This window comes from Asterias amurensis, chromosome 6 (assembly GCF_032118995.1).
Source record: "Asterias amurensis chromosome 6, ASM3211899v1".
In the NCBI taxonomy this organism is placed as follows: Eukaryota; Metazoa; Echinodermata; class Asteroidea; order Forcipulatida; family Asteriidae; genus Asterias; species Asterias amurensis.
In genome coordinates, this window is record NC_092653.1 from 14,490,120 (window position 1) to 14,506,872 (window position 16,753).

A 16,753-nucleotide genomic window follows, 5' to 3' on the forward strand; every position below is an offset into this window, starting at 1 on the left:
GTGTTTTCATGTCTGGGGAGCACAAAATTGGCAACTGTATCATGTAGTGACACTGTCTCAAACATGGTAATAATATTTGCAAAAACAAGAACAAAATAATTCTCTTTAATGGCATTTCTTTCATGCTGAACAATGATGTTGATTGACAAAACAGAACAAAAACAGGATAAAATAAAGCAAAACAACTTACAAGTAAAAAAAATACAACTCTCAATTGTATGCAGTGTATAGTTCGAAGACTCACACCAAGCTAATTCGGCTGGTATAGTGTTATCCGGCTATGTTCCATTAGGGAACTTGGAAATTAATTGATTTTCGTAACCATTAATTGTACAGTCACTGATTATGTGATGCCTCTGTGCAGCGTTAAGGACGTGTTAGACATTTTTGATGTTCAAATGAAGAGCTGTGGACGTCCATTTGTCAAGAAAATTGAACATTAATTTGAAAATTATAGCTGCTATAGCCAGACGTAAATGACCACAAACATACAACAGATTCTCTTTGTGATGCATGTTTATACAATTGAGAGTTATATTTTTATACTTGTAAGTTGCTTTGCTATATTGTGTGCCTGTTTTTTCAATTTAACATCATTGTTCAGTATGTGATGCATGTTTATACAACTGAGAGTTTTGTTGTCATAAGATGCTTTATTATATTTTGTCCTTATATTTTGTCCGTCTTCATAACATGCTTTTAAAAAGCATGTAAAAATTCATAAAAAGAGCATTATTTTATAACTTAAAATCTGAACAGTTGCCAAAAAGCACGAAGCTTCTGGCAACACTGCTCCCCAGTTCAACAAATACCAAAACATGTTTTTGAATTTCCCACAGACCAGTATCTTATATTTCAAGCCTGGTAGCAAAACTTTCCTAAATATGCAACTTTCGGACTTCTGACAAATTAGCAACCCCCTCTATTTCCCAGATTGACCTTTGTTCAAAACACCCCTTTTTGAAATAATGAATTCTTCCATTCACAATTAACTGTACCTGTGTCAGGTGCATTTTTGGAAAGACTAAGGGTGTATAATTACCATATTCAGCTGAGAGGCAGGTCATATATTTGGTCTTTACACAGTGTAGCTCTCAAATTTGGGTAATTTTTATTTACGAAAAGAGCTAAATTAGGTGAAACACGGAAATTTTCTTACTATTAACCGTTGCCATGGCAACCAAAGTGCGGATGCAAAAAAAACTATGCTTTCTTTTTACACTTTGGTTGAAGGAATTAACATGTGCAAAGAGTAAACAAAATCAATTTAAAAAAAATCATATTTTTTGTTATACAATTTGGAAATAAACAATTTTTTCCAAAAAAGCACGAAGTTTGTGGCAGCACTGCTCCCCAGTACAACAAATACCAAAACATTTTTGTTTAATGTCTTACAGACCAGTATCTTATCTTTCATGCCTGGAAGCAAAACTTTCCTAAATATGCCACTTTGGGACTTCTGACAATTTTAGCAACCACCTGTATTTCCCAAATTGACTTTTCCTCAAAACACCCCTTTTTGAAATAATGGCATCTTCCATTCACAATCAAGTGTACTTTTGTCAAATGCATTTTTGGAAAGATTAAGGATGTATATTTACCATATCCAGCTGGGGGGTAGGTCCACTCTTTGGTTTTAACACAGTGAAGCCCTCAACTTTGGGTAATTTTTACTCATGAAAAGAGCTAAATTAGGTGAAATATGGTAATTTTCTACTTTTGACCGTTGCCATGGCAACGAAGGTTTAAATGAAAAATTTGCTTTATTTTTACATTTTGGTTGATGGCATTCACTTGTGCAAAGTATAAACGAAATCCATTTTTGAAAGTCTGCCACCACTTCTTTGATTTTTAGAGCAACCCAGTCTTAATCTTCAAGTTAATGTTCAATTTTCTTGACAAATCAAAAATGTCCAACACGTCCTTAACGCTGCGCAGAGGCATCACATAATCAGTGACTGTACAATTAATGGTTACGAAATTCAATTAACTTCCAAGTTCCCTAATGGAACATAGCCGGATAACTCTATACCAGCCGCATTAGCTTGGGGTGAGTCTTCGAACAAACACTGTATACAATTGAGAGTTACATTTTTATACTTGTAAGTTGCTTTGCTTTATTTTATCTTTTTTTCAATCAACATCATTGTTCAGCATGTAAGAAATCCCATTAGAGAGAATTATTTTGTTATTGTTTTTGCAAATAGTACATGTAGTACCATGTTTGAGGCAGTGTCACTACATGATACAGTTGCCCATTTTGTACTGCCCGGACATGAAAACACAAATAATCGCCCAATCACAACCGAAATGGAAATATTCCCCAAAAGAGACTGAAGACAGCACAAACTTTCCTACTATTAATGATGTGCAATGGGAGTTTAAAAAAGGAACTTTCAACAAAGGAGGCGCAGTGTTCACAGCGCTTTGTAATGCATTGTCAACAAAGTTTGATATGCTTGGGGGCTGGGCAGGGGAGGGGGGTATACAATCCAAAACGTAGGTCATTTAAAATATGCTTGATCAATATTGTGTAGTCCACAAGGCTACAGGGTGCTTATGAAAGGTGCCAGATTGATGGAAGACTTAAAAGTATTATTTTATTAATGTTATTAATTCAATCTGAAGAAAACAACTTCAGAATGCATTTTTAGGCAGTACTGTTACAACACGATACAATTGCCCAAGTTTTTCTCAAAGTTTTTCTCAACATGGAAGGACAAATGTTGGCCCGAAATACGACCGAAATGAAAATATTCTGACTCTGAGACCCCTAGCAATGTCATTTTGAGGGCCAAAAATAGGGTAGAAATGTTGATTTTGCAATTTTCTAAAAAACATGCGCTAATGTTGTTCTAAAATAGCATTAGGGTAAAAGTTAAAGTAATAATTTTTTGTCTCAAGTAAAGCAAAGGACGACTCGTTGTATTTATGTGACAGGTTTTATCAAAAAAAATATATGAAAAAAAATATAATTATGCTAAAATACAGTTTTTCAGACCCCAAAATCGGCCCAAAACTGCCGAAACACAAAATGAGCTGTTACCATGGCAACGGGCTATATAGTGATTTCAAAAGTTTATTTTGTTTGAATGCACCTCTAGTCCCTTCCACCCATAAGGTATTTTTTTTTTTTTTTTTTTAAATTACCTGAAAGTTACCTAATAATAATGTATAATTGTTGGCCATTTATTGCGTTTTTCCCCTGCCAAAGTGCTAACTTTCCTGCAAAAGTGTGTTCGCGCACTTAAAATACCAAAACATTTTATTGCATTTTTATGTAGGTTGGTACCTTATCTTCCAACTATAAAAGTGTCATAATCCACAAAGTGCCACTTTCGGATTTATGGCCCAATTCAATACCCCTATTTTTCGCTTTAAAAAAATATGACAAAAACACCCCTATTTGAAATAGTGGTTTGATCCAAAGTTGATCGCACACTTAGTTTTTACAAAATTTTTCTGAAAGAGTAAACATGGTTGTGCAATATGTGTAAAAGAAAAACTTCAACCTTTTCCCCTTTAGACGTACCAGTGCTTTCAATTTACCTATATTTTGACACTTAAAAAAGGTAAAAAATTTGCTGAAAATCTTATTTTGGCCGTAACCATGGCAACCAATGTCTGAAATAACTTTTGTTTTCGATTTTTGTGTTTTGTGTACCCATACCTGCCAAAATCCATTTTTTGAAGTCTGCCAACATTTTTAAAATATTTTTGATTTTTACCTCAACCGAGTCTTAACCTCCGTCACTAGCCTCCGATTCCGTGTTGGCGTTTTTCGTGGCTGATTTAGAGGAATAATAGCCTTGCTCAAGGCAGTCGAACTATTCACTCCGAAAAAAGACCGCCGCTGTATAAAAACCCACCCGTATTCACTGTGCGTAAAACCCACCCGTATTCACTGTGCGTAACATCGCACGACACGATGCCCCCGTACACTATCCGCATGCGGAGGCCGTTAGGCCGACAGCCTTGTAGGATCTGTGTTGAAGCCACTGACCTCATTACTATAATAAGCGAAGAGTTCCCACGGTCAGCTCATTACCATAATGCCCGCGAAAGACGAGACATGTTTACCTCACACACCACCACCACGGACACATGATAGGGTCCAAAGGTCGTGATAAGGGAAGTGCGTGATTGGACGTCAAAATGAATGATTCATTTGCCTCACATCCTGTGTTGTCTGATAGGTCTGACGAACGATATACATATTCATGAGCTGCATACTAGCATATCCTAGAGCCCCCCCCCCCCCCAATTTCGTCCACTATTGGAATTTTGTCAATACAACACTATAAAGGAACACGTTGCCTTGGATCGGTCGAGTTGGTCTTTGAAAAGCGTTTGTTATAATATGCATATAGGTAGAAAGATGATGTAAAAGTAAAATACAATGATCCAAACAAACATGCCTCGAAAGTGCACGGTTTTCCTTTTACCTCGTCGACTAACACGGTCGGCCATTTATGGGAGTCAAATTTTTGACTCCCATTAATGGCCGACCGTGTTAGTTCGCACAGTAAAAGGAAAACCACGCAATTACGAGGCAAACTTGTGTGGATTATTGTATTCTACCATATGCATTTTATAACAAACGGTTACAAACGCTTTTTTATAGACCAACTCGTCCGATCCAAGGCAACGTGTTCCTTTAAAACGGGAAGATACAGATCCGACAAGGCTGTCGGCCTCACGGCCTCCGCATGTGGTTAGTGGTGTACGAGTGCGATGACTTGTGTGAACAGTATTCGTGCGATGTGACAGTATATATACGGGTGGGTAATTCGGTGTGATCGCACACACCATGCACAGGGTATACGGCGGGTGGGTTTACAGCTGCGTCTTTTCGGAGCGAATAATGCGACTGCCTTGAGCAAGGCTAGAGGAATAACCGCGATCTCAGACTTGAAATCAAGTCTAGGGATGATGAATCTGCGTTGTGCTGATAACGACAACGTTTGGCTGAAAACTACTAACCGTCGCAGAACCAAACGCGTAGTAAGAACTACGGGACCCCTGCGACTTGGCTAGATGCAATATCTCAGAAGACTAATTGTTAGATAAATTATTATAGTCTGACAGGGCAAACTTTAAAGGCAGTGGACACTATTGGTAATTACTCAAAATAATTATTAGCACAAAAACTTACTTGGTAACAAGCGATGGAGAGCTGTATAATATAAAACATAGTGAGAAACGGCTCCCTCTGAAGTAACGTAGTTTTTGAGAAAAAAAGTAATTTTCCACGAATTTGATTTCGAGACCTCAGAATTAGATTTTGAGGTCTCGAAATCAAGCATCTGAAAGCACAAAACTTCGTGTGACAAGGGTGTTGTTTATTTCATTATTATCTCGCAACTTCGACGACCAATTGAGCTCAAATTTTCGCAGGTTTGTTATTTTATGCATATTATGTTGAGATGAGAAGACTGGTCTTTGAGAATTACCAATAGTGTCCAGTGTCTTTAAGGTAATACACTATATACCGGGTAATACCTTGGGCGTCAATCAGGGGAGGGACAGGGGGGACATGTCCCCCCCCCCCCCATCTTTTGGTGGGTAGGGGACACAATATCAAAAGTCCCCCCATCTTTTTGACCACCTTTATCATGAAGCCCATGGTATTGCACTGTGCAGAATAACCCCCCCGTCCCGCCATGGGCGGGTGGGGGGACACTAAATCAAATGTCCATCCCCTCTCAAAATTGGCCCAATATTGCACCATCTTAAATGCAAAATTTTCCCCGGGCCCTTAAGCGGGCCCGGACACTGCGTAAAGGCTTCTCACACGAATGCTCCATCGTTGACATTATTTGCAACCCCCCCCCCCCCTTGAAAGAGTGGAAGGGACGTGTCCCCACCCCCTCCATTTTTGAAGGGGGGGGGCACACAATATCAAATTTTCCCCCGTGTCTTTGTCCACCTTTATCAAGAAACTCAAGTGTCCCGTCATTGGCATCAATCGGGGGCGAGGTGGCGGGGGGATGTTCCCCCAGTTTTGGTTAACTCGTGTGTCTTTTAAAGGCAGTGGACACTATTGGTAATTACTCAAAATAATTATCAGCATAAAACCTTTCTTGATTACAAGTACTGGGGAGAGGTTGATGGTATAAAACATTGTGAGACACAGCTCCCTCTGAAGTGACGTAGTTTTCGAGAAAGAAGTAATTTTCCACGAATTTGATTTGGAGACCTCAAGTTTAGAATTTGAGGTCCCGAAATCAACCATTTAAACGCACACAACTTCGTGTGACAAGGGTGTTTTTGTCTTTCATAGTTATGTCGGTACTCCGACGACCAATCGAGCTCAAATTTTCACAGGTTTGTTATTTTATGCATACGTTGAGATACATCAAGTGAGAAGACTGGTCTTCGACAATTACCAATAGTGTCCACTGGCTTTAAGGGCGCGTACGTGCGTGTGTGCGGCACCATAATGTAGCCCGAGCCCTAAATGTAGCCCTGACCTAAATGTAGCCCCAAACATGTACCTAAATGTAGCCCGGACCTAAATGTAGCCCCAAACATGTACCTAAATGTAGCCCGGACCTAAATGTAGCCCCAAACATGTATCTAAACATCAAAAGCTACACAACTGTTTTGAAAAACCTTTTTTCCAGTTATTGACTTCTTGGGCAATGAAGCACAAAATCTGAGCAAAACAACACGGAACAGCTTCGTGTTTGTTCACAAACACTTAATGTATAGTTAATATTGCGCTTGCGGCACATTGCGGCACAAATCTTGAATATCCAAAATTTATCTCGACAAGTGTCGTAAATGGGTTTAAGGTGCGACTAGTCGAGTAGTAAATTTCACTAGTCACCCAGGTCTGTCATGATGGGAACTTGCTTCATGAAAATTCTTGTGCGAAAGGGTTCAATGTCATGCTCTGCTCTGGAAGCAAATATTCAGTGCCATTAGCAGAAGTGGTGAATTATGCGCTTAAGTCAAGCGAAATGTTTGCTTCCAAGCTCGCACATTATATTCCGGGCTTGCACTTAAAGCGGAAAATGGTGATCGTAAGCGCAGAGTTTGGTGGTTATCAAAACCATGATATGTTGCTCTGTAAGTAGGTTTGGTAAGGCCTACACTTCAAACATGTAAAAGTATTTTAAAAAAACGACTCTGCTTCACTGCGTAGGTTAATAATTGACACTTTAAAAGCGCGGATATTATGCGCTTACATAAAGCATATTATTTTCACAGCTTGGCAGGGATATTTTTGCTTGTTTGCGGAGAAACTCATCGTATGTAATATTTTATTCGAATCTTGCACATATTTTTCAGTGCTATAAGCGGAACATGGTGGTTGTGTGGGCAGAGTTTGGTTGAAGCATAAAGGCATTGAAAATGGGCCCCGTTCTATAGGGGGCCTATAATAAAATACTAATAATAGTATAATACCATTTACATTGCGCCTTTTCATAAGGTTACAAAGCGCTCAGAGAATGACAGGGAAAAAAAATTCAAAAAAAGGAAATGCAAACAAAAACCAAGATGAAAACCACGACAAGGCAAAGCCTGCGGCATTTAGCCAAGAAAGTCCCGCTAAAAACCGGTCTCTCTTTGACCAGAACCACAGGCCAACCATGGCGAAACTTACTGATTGAAAAAGAATATGAGGGGAAGTTATTTCTTGAAATTTTATGCCAGTTTAGTCTCTACTCCCTGGTCAACCTGAAGTGGAACCATAACTCAAGACACCTATACAACATTTTCCAAACCGTTTTTCAGTTAAAGACTCATTGGTAATTTTAGCACATAATCCAGCAAAAGACCACGGAAGAGCTTTGTTCACAAACACCGAATGAACCTTGTTACGTTCTCGTTTTGGACGTAGACGCCTTTTTTCATATAAATGTTTTTCTTAAACACAAACCTACTGCTAGATATTCGTCGTATAGGAAGTATGTGGAAGATTTGCTTCAACCGTTTCTTGAGCACAAGCCCATTGGGTTGTTTTTATTGTTCAACACCGCTACTATAAACACCCCCACCCTCAATGTCTCCCCGACCTATATGTTCCAACTACCCTTTCCCCAGAAACCCTTTCCTTTTACCGCCCCCTCCCTTTGTACCTCCCTTGTCTTCATAGAGTTTCATAAAATAGTTCTGCTGTAATCATTGACTCAGTGTTTGAACACAGAGACATCTGTCTCCCACCCCAAAACATCAATTAACAGTCGGGAAACTTTTACTACCAGAGACCATACCGATACCACGTGTTGTTATCTATCCTATCCACCCCCCCCCCCCCCCCCCCGCACAAAAACCCATTCCCTGAGGACTACCCACATATCGTCCCATACGTTCTTTAAAACTTTAATTTACATGATTCTCCATTAACAAGGGAAATACTTTCAGTGCGTTCCGGTATTACTTTATTTTTGTTTGTGCGTGTCCTCCTTCCTACAAACACTCTTTACGATGCTTATTATTATACAAAACCATCAAAATGTTGTTTTTTTGGTCACATATACAATCTCGTCTTTATAGTCTGATTGCACAAGGGCTACGCGTTATTCTCTTTTCCCATACACATACTATGTTGTTGAATGGTCTGTCAGTTGTCGTGCACCACCAATGATCGATCTCTAATAAACCCACACTCCCTTTCTTCCGTGGAGATATATCAAAACATCAAAGATAGTAAGTGCAGTTTTAACCACCATATGGACAGCTCCAAAAGCAACGTCCAAGCAACCAAGGGATGGTTTACTACCAGGGACCACACCAAAAACATGCGTTTTCCTCATCAACCTATGCATTCTCTACCCATTTTCGTTTCCTACCCGCACCATACAAACGGCGCCTGCCCATCTATAGTAAAACTCTGTATAAAGATGCACTTATCTAATAAAATTTAAAAAAATCACACTTGTCTCATCTGATGGTCGGATACACAGCTACATGTATGATTCGCTTCTCGCCTTACACACTATGATTGCTACAATGAATGTTTGACTCGTTTCAAATAAAAAAAACATGCATAATATTAAACTGGACTCAATAGACCGATTGCGCTCCGTGCGTCACGTGACCTGTTGTGGTGTTAATATATGTAAACAAACATGGGATAAAACGTGCGGTTAAAAGACATGATTACTGCTGCAATGTGTTGTTCAATAAAGACTCAATTCTCGAAATCACTGAAGAATATTCCGGGATTGTAACATGAGACCTTACCGGTGGCTGAACAATGCCAGTAATGGGTAAACACAGTTACACCAAATAGGAGCTGCAAATCCCTTATTTTTCACCCTCAAACTATTTGATTGGAAGGGATAGCTGTCAACTATGAGTCGGATCAACTTCGTAATATCCCTTCAGCCCGACTTGACGCTGTGCACAACGCAAACGGCGCGTGAGCATTTTGTAGTAGATTATTGGAAATATCAAACAGCAAATGTGATTTAAATCAATATCACAACATTCAAATTAACAAAAAGGGCTTCGTTTTAAGTTAAGGGTTATTTAGCGAAAATACAGCCAATTATGGTCCATCGGTACGAGTCTTCCCATGTCTTTACTGTGTAACTGTGTTTTTCGATACTCACTTAGGTCACGTGATCACATGAAAACATTTGTAATGCAATCGGTATATTAAAGTGTTTAAATAATAACTATTCGAAGTGCAGATAAAAGCAACAGCTGTTTACAGGGTGGGTTTATGTGGGGTCTCGTATAAAAAGAAGAATAATAAAAGTAATAAAAGTAATATAACAAAATTAAAAAAGGACAAAAGAAAATGACAAAAAGAAAAGGATTTTAAGGCTAACCTAACTCGCAGGTTTTAACATTTGAATATATAGACAAAAGAGCAACATCCGGGCTACATCTAGGTACATGTTTGGGGCTACATTTAGGTCCGGGCTACATTTAGGTACATGTTTGGGGCTACATTTAGGTCAGGGCTACATCTAGGTACATTTTTAGGGCTCGGGCTACATTATGGTGCCGCACATGCGTGTGATCTCCTTTTTTATAGTCCTCTGTATGTTTTCTTTCGTGACGCGCTGTGTCTGTCTGCCGTTGCCGTTCAATTGAGATGTTTCTGAGATTGTTTTTTCCACGCAATTCCGCAAACCTTGCGTACAAACATTGCAAACAATCATCTATACAAAGTATTTCCAAAATCCAAAAAAGGCCCAAATTCTACTGCTCAAATTTTGAAGGCTTACTGTTCTGTTTCGTTTGCCATTGGGCCTCTAAATGGCCTAAGATTGCACCACAGAGAATCTAAAATGCAAACATTTTCCCGGGCGTAGCGGGCCCGGACCCGGACCCATGCCGTAAAGGTTTCACATTCGTGTGCTCACTCTTTGACAGATTTGCCCCCTAAAACTTGTGTCATAAATCCACACCTCAGATGCTGTTAAGCAAAAAGGTTATACTGCTGCTCGCATTTTAAAGGCTTATGTTCTGTTCCATTCTTTTTGCCTCCTATTGGCCTAAGATTGCACCACAGAGCATCTGGAATGCAAAATTTTTCCGCGCCCAGAGGGCCCGGACCCCAGGCAATAAAAGGCTTCGCGTTCCGTTTTATATAGCATGCTCCCGCATGGCCATCTTTAATAGATGTGCCACTCATTTGCATTCATAGCTGAAAAGAAACCCTAGTTTGAGTGGATTAGGGGGAAATGTGTGAGTTTGAATTCGTAACAAAACTGAAAGGTTTTGGCCGAAATTGTCCGGGAAAACCTATAGTAAATGCGATTTGTTCACCCAAATTATATCATATGTCATAGGCTTTGTTTTACATGTCCTTTTTTTCTCGAATAAAGACACGAATAATTTATATATACCACCAAGATATTACCACTGTGGCAAAAAACGTAATCAACAGCTTATTTTGGATATTAAAGAAATATAAACCAAAAGCTTACCATAAACAACTGCCAGAAGTGTCACCACGGCCACATAAAGTGACATCTTGGTCGCCTATTTTGTCAGTGTCGTTGAACGTTACTAACATTCAGAGTCACCACAGAGCTGCTGATCGGAGGCGGCAATGTTGTGGGGAAAAACGCGAAACATCCAGGCATAAAAAGGAACCACACGCTGCATCCTCCCCAAGGTGCTGTTCAATGACTGCATGACATACTTAAGTATCAATTAGTCATTGTGTGTTAACGCACCAATAAATCATTTAACGTTGATGACAGAGTGATTAGGTGAATGACAATAACTTTATTGATATAGATCGGAGAATCGTACCTGGAAATTGGATTTCAATTGTGAATTCTTGTCTGCAGGCTCAATGTGCTTTTCTGCCACACTCACTTCATGGTGTAGCTAGAGTTGTCTGGTAGGCCTAACAAACTAATTATGTGTCTTAAAGGCACTGTGTGACGGTTCATAAAGAGTTAAGACTATATCCTTATCTCGATTTAGGACGAGTTACTTAAGGACTAGCCTTAAGTTTTTAATATATCCTAGGACTTTTCACAAGTTAGGCTAGTCCTACAAGCCCGGTTTATACTTCCTGCGAATAGGAATGCGATACGAATTTCGATTTCACAAAGGGTTAGGACTAGTGCTAGGAGATACAAAAAACGTTTGGCAGACTCTTAAAGACAGTGGACACTATTGGAAATTGTCAAAGACCAGTCTTCTCACTTGGTGTATCTCAACATATGCATAAAATAACAAACCTGTGAAAATTTGAGCTCAATCGGTTGTAGAAGTTGCGAGATAATAATAAAAGATAAAAAACACACTTGTCACACGAAGTTGTGTGCTTCCTGATGCTTGATTTCGAGACCTCAAGTTCTAAACTTGAGGTCTCGAAATCAAATTTTGTGGAAAATTACTTCTTTCTCGAAAACTACGTCACTTCAGAGGGAGCTGTTTCTCACAATGTTTTATACTATCAACCTCTCCCCATTACTGGTAATAAAGAAAGGTTTTGTGATGATAATTATTTTGAGTAATTACCAATAGTGTCCACTGCCTTTAAGTTAGGACGAGATGTGACCAGTCTTAACTCTTTGTGAAATTTGCACTTGGACGCGATTGAAATTGTCAAAGACCAGTAGTCTCACTTGGTGTATCCCAACGTGCATAAAATAACAAACCTGTGAAATTACTTGGTCATCGAATTTGCAAAAAGAAAAATCACCCTTGTTGCAGTTTACTTAAAGTGCTCTTTAGATGCATAATAAAAGACTTCAGCTGAAGTATTTTTTTTTAATTAAAACTACGTTACTTCAGAGGGAGCCGTTTCTCACAATGTGTGTTCGTATAGTAAACTATCACAAGCTCTCCATTGCTCGTTACCAAGTAAGTTGTTATGCTAACCATTGTTTTGAGTGATTACCAAACGTGTACATTTACTTTAGTCATGATTATTTGAAAATCGCATTATATCGGGTTTCAAAACTGTTCATGTAATGAAGTAAAAGTCACCTTTGAACCCCTGAACACCAGGGGGCATCCAGCCTGCCCCCCCCCCTTACAAACGAGGGTGCGAGGACACAGCCCTGGGCCAACTCAATCTAACAATAACACGGACTGGTGGCATTTGAAACACTAATTATAGACCTTTCTTTTGTTGATAAACAAACCGCCTCGGTTGGCATGGTCGGCCGAATGTTAGTAAAACACTAAATCGTAAAAACAGATTTTTTACAAAATTTTAACATTTTCTGCAAACTTTCAATTGAATAAAACACCTATCATAATAAGTTGTTTTGTTTTAAACAAAATCAACGAATTTGGTTACATTGTTACCAAAAACAGCAAAAACATTCGGGCTGTGACGTTGCAAAAGAAAGCTCTTATAAAATACTGTTGATCGAGTTATTGGGTTTTCACTTGCAGTTAGCGACTAGAATCATAGTCACATTTCAAATCAGCCAGGGCTGCTCATCATTTACGTGCAATTGTTGTCCTTTTCAGTAAAGCGTCCAGAAATAATGAGTCCGAGGAAACAATTAGTGCCCGCTCGTTAACGGCTGGAGGTAAATTTTTTATGATTATTAGTTTTTATAAGGTTAAAATGAAAACATCTATAGCTTTTCAAAGCATTTATCTGGAGCATTGCTCATACTGTTAATTCCTAGGCCATTAGAGTTCGGCAATATAATCATGATGAAAGACAATTTATTTTTTAGTACAAAATGAGTATTTTCTGGGCAGGAGCTAAATTATTTCATCATCATTAGGGTCTATATTGTATAAGTAAACTGTGGAGGGGAATTAATAATGATCTATAAACGAGTAGAATTTAATACTTTCGACTATTCAGTTTTATTTTGATGTTACTTTGTTTTCTCCAAACACAAGCTATATAGAGAGGGTTTTCTCATCCCACCTAGTTAGGTGTATTGTTTTAGGCGGCTTGGTGGTTTGTTGGTAAACAAAAGGTTAAGGAGCATGATTGATGATTGATTGAAATCAAATTCGTGGAAAATTACTTCTTTCTCGAAAATTACATTAGTTCAGAGGGAGCCATTTCTCACAATGTTTAATACTATCAACCTCTCCCCATTACTCTTTACCAAGAAAGGTTTTATGCTAATAATTATTTTGAGTAATTACCAATAGTGCCCACTGCCTTTATAAGGTTGTATTTATTGTTTGATTGATTAATTGATTGATTGATTGATTGATTTAAGGCACTAGACGTAATTGTCGAAGACCATATTCCCACTTGGTGTATCCTAAAAGCATAGAATAATAAACCTGTGAAAGTTGTTGGTCATTTTGCAAATTTCAATTGGTTTCCCTTTAAAAGACTCAAGTGCACCTGTTTAAACCTTGTGACTGGAATCCCGCTTATTTTTTGCTAAGCAGAGAGGTGTTACGCAAACTACTTTGGTTACAGCAGCTCTATCAAATTGTGCCCTGGTTTACACAGCCTCGAGGCATGTTTGCCTAATTGTGTTTTTCCTCAAAAACATTAAGAATTTTGTGTTTTGTGAGAAAAAATAAGACCAATAAGATCTGTCAAAATCACTAATATGACCTTAAAACGGTGACGGTATACAAATGTTTTTGAGAAAAAAACTACCACTAAAAAAAAAAAACAGCATTGTCTGACGAAACTCGCAGGGCACTCTTATAGAAACACAAATGAACCTATCTCTCAGCATATCACCTGGTCACCAAAAGATGGAAGGAGGAGCACTGGAAGACAGAGAACTCAGCTTTCCAGATGCAGCTCCTGTGGTGCTTCAAGCTGATCTTCCAACGTAATGAGGTGTATAATACAAGGATAAGCAAATCTCAACATGATTCCAACCTCGGTCGACTGGAGGGGTGGGAGGGGGACAGTGACGTGAAACCTCCATGAGAATAACAAAACAGAGAGGCAAACTATTACTAACATACTGAAGACGTCACAATCTAATTGAAAACATAGCCATTAACTAGTCAGACAAAACAGGAACTTTATAAGATGGAAACGAAAGTATGTGTAAAACAGCATAATCAAATACAGTGAGGGAATAAGAAAGATAGAAGCTTAGCTATCCAGCTCCTGTGGTGCTTCAAGCTGATCTCCCAACGTAATGAGGTGTATAATACAAGGATAAGCAAATCTCAACATGATTCCAACCTCGGTCGACTAGAAGGGGGGGGGGGGAAGGGGGGAGATGGGGAGGTGTTCGAAACCTCCATGAGAATAACAAAACAGAAAGGTTAACTATTACAAACATCCTGAGGACGTCAATCTTAGTGAGCAGATAGCCATTCACAAGTCAGACAAAACAGGAAATCTTCAAGATGGAAACGAAAGTATGTGTAAAACAGCATAATAAAAAAAAATACAGTGAGGGAATAAGAAAGATAAAGAATCCAATCGAACCCGCAAATTGTTGAAGAATGGTAAGATTATACTTATGAGATTGTATAGGTCATACAAACCAAAGTTAATAATGCAAGAGTAAGATAGCCAATTAAAAATCATTTTAAAACGACTTAACAGTTTTGCTATGCCCACGTAACCATTAGACCCTTTGGTGACCCAAGTTGTACAAATACCAACACAGAAAATAGCTTTGTTCCGTTTTCTATACACATTGAGTTTTTCGGCAGAAACAGGACGTAGAGGGAAAATCCATAAAAGGGTTCAGTGAGCCTTGAGCTCAATATTTTTCTGTTCAATTTCATTTTGTGTGTTTCGATCAGCACCGGGTTCAGGAGAAAATGAGTACAATGGTGTGTGTCAACTCCTGGTACGGCTCGGTTCGCAGACATAACAAGAGCAGCTAGAGATGGAGCTACGTTCACAAACACTCTCGGTTTGGTTGTCACTCAGACAACTCGCCACTTCAAACTTATCGTGGGTTCTGGTGAGCTTGCTTATACCACACCAGCAACAGGCTTATGTTTTTAATAGTTTAAGTGTTCAGAAGCACTGCATGGTTTACTGGTAGTAAAACTAGTGTCAGGATATAATGGTTGTGTCAGCGAAAGTCTTTCGCAGCCCGGTGGGATGGGTGCTCGGAGCGTTGCTTTGCCTCCAGTTACACGCAGTAAACTGCACATGGCCATGGGATGATGACAGCACAACTTATGCGCCGCAAGTGGGTACAAGTGTACGCTGTAGAACAGTTTTGAGAATTTTAACACTTTTATAAGCATACATTTTGTACACACGCTTTTCACATAATAACCTCAGACATACTTAAGTTCATGTGTGTGTGTGTGTTTAAATGCTACAATATTTGAGCAGGTGTCAAAATAGTAAGCATGTTTATCAACGTGTTTAACAAGTGGTTACAACAATATTTTGTGTTTATACCGTGCCAGTGTTTTTTAGAGTGTAGTTTTCACAAAATCTAAGATGGAAATAACAGAATTTTGCAAATTAACAAAATTATTCAGAAAATGCTGCCTTTCCCATCTCTACACACAGAGCCACACCAAACGCAAAGAAACACTCGACAAAAATTCTGCAGCGCAACACTACTCAAAATAACTGTCAGCATAAAAAAAATGCTTGATAGCGAGGAATCGGGAGCTTTGGTAATATAAAATATTGTGAGAAAGGACTCCCTCTGAAGCAACGTAGTTTTTGAGAAAGAGGTAATTTCTCACTGAAAATTTAATATTTAAAGACTTCAGTGCTGAAGCCATTTTTATGCTTCTGAAAGCACACAAATTTGTGCAACAGTTGTTTTTTGTCTTCTTTCATTTTTCTCTTGCAACTGCGATGACCAAACAAGCCAAATTGTTCAGAGGATTGTTATTTTATACACGTTTGGATACACAAAATGAGAATACTGGTCTTCTTGACAATGATTTACCGAAGGTGTCCACTGTCCAGACCTTTAAGCCTATTATTAACGAAACCCCACGAAACCTATTGCCGTGTCTGTTGCAGCGCAATATAATGTATACAAAGAAGTTGAACAAATCGTGGTAATCTATTTAATTTGGTAGAGGTTTGAATTAGGTGTCTTTCTTAACAATGTACACAATTTCCATGTCGTAAAAAATAACAAGTAAACAAACACTGAATCCTGAAAATGGCTCATGCAACAGGTATAATGTAAAAGGCGCGAAAACTACACGGTTGAGTTTTAAAATGTGTCACAGCGGTAAGGTTGTTTTGGTAGTTTTTTTAGTACAAGTACGTACTCATCCTATGTTTACTTTCAAATACGTTTATAAGTGTAATGTATATAATTTTTGCATGCTCTCATGTCAAGACAAAAAATTTTGTAAACTGTTGAGAAAGACACTCAAGTTGATTACAAATTAACACAGGCAACGGGTTTTGCAATGCTTTCCTAGT

The 16,753-nt window shown here is 38.7% G+C and overlaps 2 protein-coding genes across 2 annotated transcripts in view; one reads left to right on the forward strand and one right to left on the reverse strand.

The window, feature by feature from the left end:
* The window catches only part of LOC139938833 (uncharacterized), a 30,743-nt gene extending 19,755 nt beyond the window's left edge, over positions 1-10,988 (reverse strand). Inside the window, exon 1 of the mRNA XM_071934474.1 lies at positions 10,896-10,988. Coding sequence (XP_071790575.1) covers positions 10,896-10,941 — 46 coding nt within the window. The 5' untranslated portion in view covers positions 10,942-10,988. The remainder of the gene's footprint in view (positions 1-10,895) is intronic.
* A 4,280-nt stretch (positions 10,989-15,268) lies between these two features.
* The window catches only part of LOC139938832 (uncharacterized), a 39,640-nt gene continuing 38,155 nt past the window's right edge, over positions 15,269-16,753 (forward strand). Inside the window, exon 1 of the mRNA XM_071934473.1 lies at positions 15,269-15,543. Coding sequence (XP_071790574.1) covers positions 15,411-15,543 — 133 coding nt within the window. The 5' untranslated portion in view covers positions 15,269-15,410. The remainder of the gene's footprint in view (positions 15,544-16,753) is intronic.